Source organism: Cynocephalus volans, chromosome 10 (assembly GCF_027409185.1).
Source record: "Cynocephalus volans isolate mCynVol1 chromosome 10, mCynVol1.pri, whole genome shotgun sequence".
NCBI classification, from domain to species: Eukaryota; Metazoa; Chordata; class Mammalia; order Dermoptera; family Cynocephalidae; genus Cynocephalus; species Cynocephalus volans.
Genome location: NC_084469.1, coordinates 7,193,327 through 7,196,621, shown reverse-complemented (window position 1 = coordinate 7,196,621; position 3,295 = coordinate 7,193,327). Strand labels below are relative to the sequence as shown.

The window sequence follows — 3,295 nt, the reverse complement described above, 5'->3', positions numbered from 1 at the left end:
CTGTTTCCCGGGCTCCCATAACCTCCCATCCTCTGAAGGGATTGAGGAAGAGGTTGCTCTAGGTTTTCTGGAGAAAGGGAGGCACTGGGGAGAAAGAATGTGAGGCACGGGTGTAGGAGTGGGGGGCTCATGGTGTCCAGGTCGTGGTCCTCTGGAGTTTTTGAATCAATTAAAGCAAATAATGCTCTCTGTTTTCCACCAGGCCCAGACGAGTGATTGGCCAAGGCCGGTCCCGTGACCACGAATTCCCTGCAATTTCGCCGGAGTCCTGGGTTTAATAGAGAGAGTCCCCATACGGTTGTATTTATCAGCAATATACAATTATAAAAGCCCAAAATTTAAAAAAAAGAGAGAGCGAAACCCCCTCCCAAAATCGCTCCATCACATAAACCTGGGGGGGGCAGGAGGGGGGGTCCCTTCCGATCCTCCCTCCTGACGCCCCCCCCAGCAGGCCCCCTCCCCCACCATTGAAAGCCATGAATTTTGAATTTGAGAGGGAGATTGGGTTTATAAACAGCCAGCCATCGCTCGCCGAGTGTCTGACTTCCTTCCCCGCTGTCTTGGAGACATTTCAAACTTCATCAATCAAGGAGTCGACATTAATTCCTCCTCCTCCTCCTTTCGAGCAAACCTTCCCCAGCCTGCAGCTCGGCGCCTCCACCCTTCAGAGACCCGGGAGCCAAGAGCAAGCCGAACATGGGCCTGCCCTGCAGCCGCTGCCGCCGCTCCCCGCCGCCCCCCCAGCCCCCGAGTTCCCCTGGATGAAAGAGAAGAAGCCGGCCAAGAAACCCAGCCAATCCGCCACGTCTCCTTCCCCGGCCGCCTCCTCCGTCGCGGCCTCCGGGGTCGGATCGCCTGCAGGTCGGTAAGCGCGGTGGGGGTGGGGTGAGGGGCCGCTGAAAGAGAGGGGGAGAGAGAGCCATAGGGGAGGTAAGAGGGTGGCGAGCCTGTCGGGATTCCTTGCCCCGTCCATTCTCGGCATGGGGAACCAGAATAGCCCGCTGGGCGTCAGGCCTGGCCGCTGCCAGCATTTTTTTTTTTTTTTTTCTACAACAGATTTTGGAAGCTGGCTGGGGAGCATCTTTTTAGATTGAGGTTTTCGCCCGTATCTGTGTAGGGGAATGAGTGTGTTGCTGTTGGGTTGAATCTGGGGGCAGAGAACGATGCGACCCTCCCTCCCCTAACCCTAGGAGAAGAGGAATTTGAGGAAGGAAAAGGGGCGAAGAGCAATCTTTATGAACCCTCTCCCCGGGTGGAGTTGGAAAGGTCTGAATCGAGGGGTCCACTAAAAGGACTTGGGAGGGGAGCTGTGAGGTTCTGGGCGCAAAAGGGAACCGCTCCCCGCCGCCTGCGTGGCCCGTGGGCGGCTTTGACAGCTTTGCGCCGACCCGGGCCGGCTCTGCCAGCGAGGGAGGGAGCGGAAAGAGCCGAAGAGCATTGAGGACCGGTCGCTCTCGGAGGGCGAGGGGAGGACGGGGAGACCGCTGATACTGTGTTTGGCCGGTGGGGTAGTCTTTCTCTCAGCTGGACTGAGGCTGGGCTGAGGGCACGGCCGGCTGTGACGCCAAGTCTGCTTTCCCTACAGACGGTCGGGGACTGCCGGAGGGCGGCGGCGGGGCGCGCAGGCTGCGCACGGCTTACACCAACACGCAGCTGCTGGAGCTGGAGAAGGAATTCCATTTTAACAAGTACCTGTGCCGACCGCGGCGCGTCGAGATCGCGGCCTTGCTGGACCTCACCGAGAGGCAGGTCAAAGTCTGGTTCCAGAACCGGCGCATGAAGCACAAGCGGCAGACTCAGCACCGAGAGCCGCCGGACGGGGAGCCAGCCTGCCCGGGCGCCTTGGAGGACACCGGCGACCCCGCCGAGGAGCCCGCGCCCAGCCCAGGCGGCCCCTCCGCCTCGCGGGCGGCGCGGGAAGCCTGCTGTCACCTGCGCGAGGTCGCGCCGGGGCTCCCGAGCGCCCCGGGCGCACGGCCGTTGGCTTCTCGCTTGGAGGGGGCGGGCGCGCCGAGCCCTGGCTGCGCGCTGCGCGGGGCCGGCGGGCTGGAGCCTGAGCCATGGTCAGATGACGCCTTCCCGGAGCCGCAGGGTTCGCCTTTCCTGCCCGACCTCAACTTCTTCGCGGCCGATTCCTGTCTCCAGCTCTCCGGAGGCCTCTCCCCCAGCCTGCAGAGCTCGCTCGACAGCCCGGTCCCCTTTTCCGAGGAAGAGCTGGACTTCTTCACCAGCACGCTCTGTGCCATCGACCTGCAGTTCCCCTAACCCGCTTTCTCCTCCCGGCCCTTTCGACCCCTGCCCTCCTTGGTCTTCTGCGGGAAAAATCGAGCGTCCCCCACCGCCCAGTCGCAAAGAATTCTTCACGTGTTTTGCTAAAATTCAAATATTAATGAATTAGTGTTTAATCCACTACCTTTCTTTTTTCTCTAAAATATCGGACACTCGGCGTCTTTTTAAAATCACTCAGAAAAATTCCGTTTGGTAGACTCTTTCCAACGAAATCTCAGGAATAATTAAATTCTAGGGGGCTTTCTTAAAAAGAACTAGAGGGACCTATTTCCTTTTTTTTTTTTTTTTTTTAAGTTTTAGACTGTAGACTATTTATTAAAATTCTTTAATAATAGGAAAGGGGAAAGTATTTATTGTACATTATTTTCATAGATTAAATAAATGTCTTTATAATACTAAAACGAGTGTTTGTGTTGGGACCCAGCCCCTTTTCCCGCGTCCCGGAGGCCGGTCTTCACTCGTCCAGGACTGGTGCGAGGTTGGACGTGTTTAGCGGCGATGTGGTGGCAAAAGACCCCTGGGCTGGCGAAGTCCGGGTGGTACAAAGGTGGCCCCGTTTGGTGACCGTTTCTCTGCCCGGGGATCCCGGAAGAGTCGGGGGATTGCTGCAAGCTCAGTCGCCTCCCCGCTCCCCCAACAGACGGCCTTTGGCCCTGAGCGGGTGTTCCCCGGGCCGCTTAGAAATAAAGGTGGGCGCGTGGAGGGAGAGGGTGCGCCGCAAGCAAGGAGGTGCAAGGACAGGAGGCCTGAGGACAGACTTCAGGGTGGCGGCGGGGACGCAGGGGTTTAGCTGAAGTGCCCTCGGGCTTCCCAAGCTTCTCGCTTCAGTGCCCGAAGCCGGGTGCGGGGGCTTTCTCGGCGGAGCTCAGGAAGCCTGGGGACGCGGGGCCTGGGGCGTGGGCCCGGCCTCCTTGGAGCTGTAGGCGCCTAAGGGGTGGGCTGGGGCCGGGGGTTTTCTCTGCAAGCAGGGCCCCGTGCCCAGGGATGATAACTGGCCTCCAAGTGG

General features: G+C 59.3%; 1 protein-coding gene across 1 annotated transcript; it reads left to right on the top strand.

The window, feature by feature from the left end:
* The first annotated feature begins 476 nt into the window (after window positions 1-476).
* On the top strand, window positions 477-2,292 carry HOXB2 (homeobox B2). The gene is made up of 2 exons (XM_063111398.1): window positions 477-861; window positions 1,586-2,292. The coding sequence occupies exons 1-2, from the start codon at window positions 477-479 to the stop codon at window positions 2,263-2,265; spliced, it is 1,065 nt and encodes a 354-aa protein (XP_062967468.1). The 3' UTR covers window positions 2,266-2,292.
* The last annotated feature ends 1,003 nt before the right edge of the window (window positions 2,293-3,295 follow it).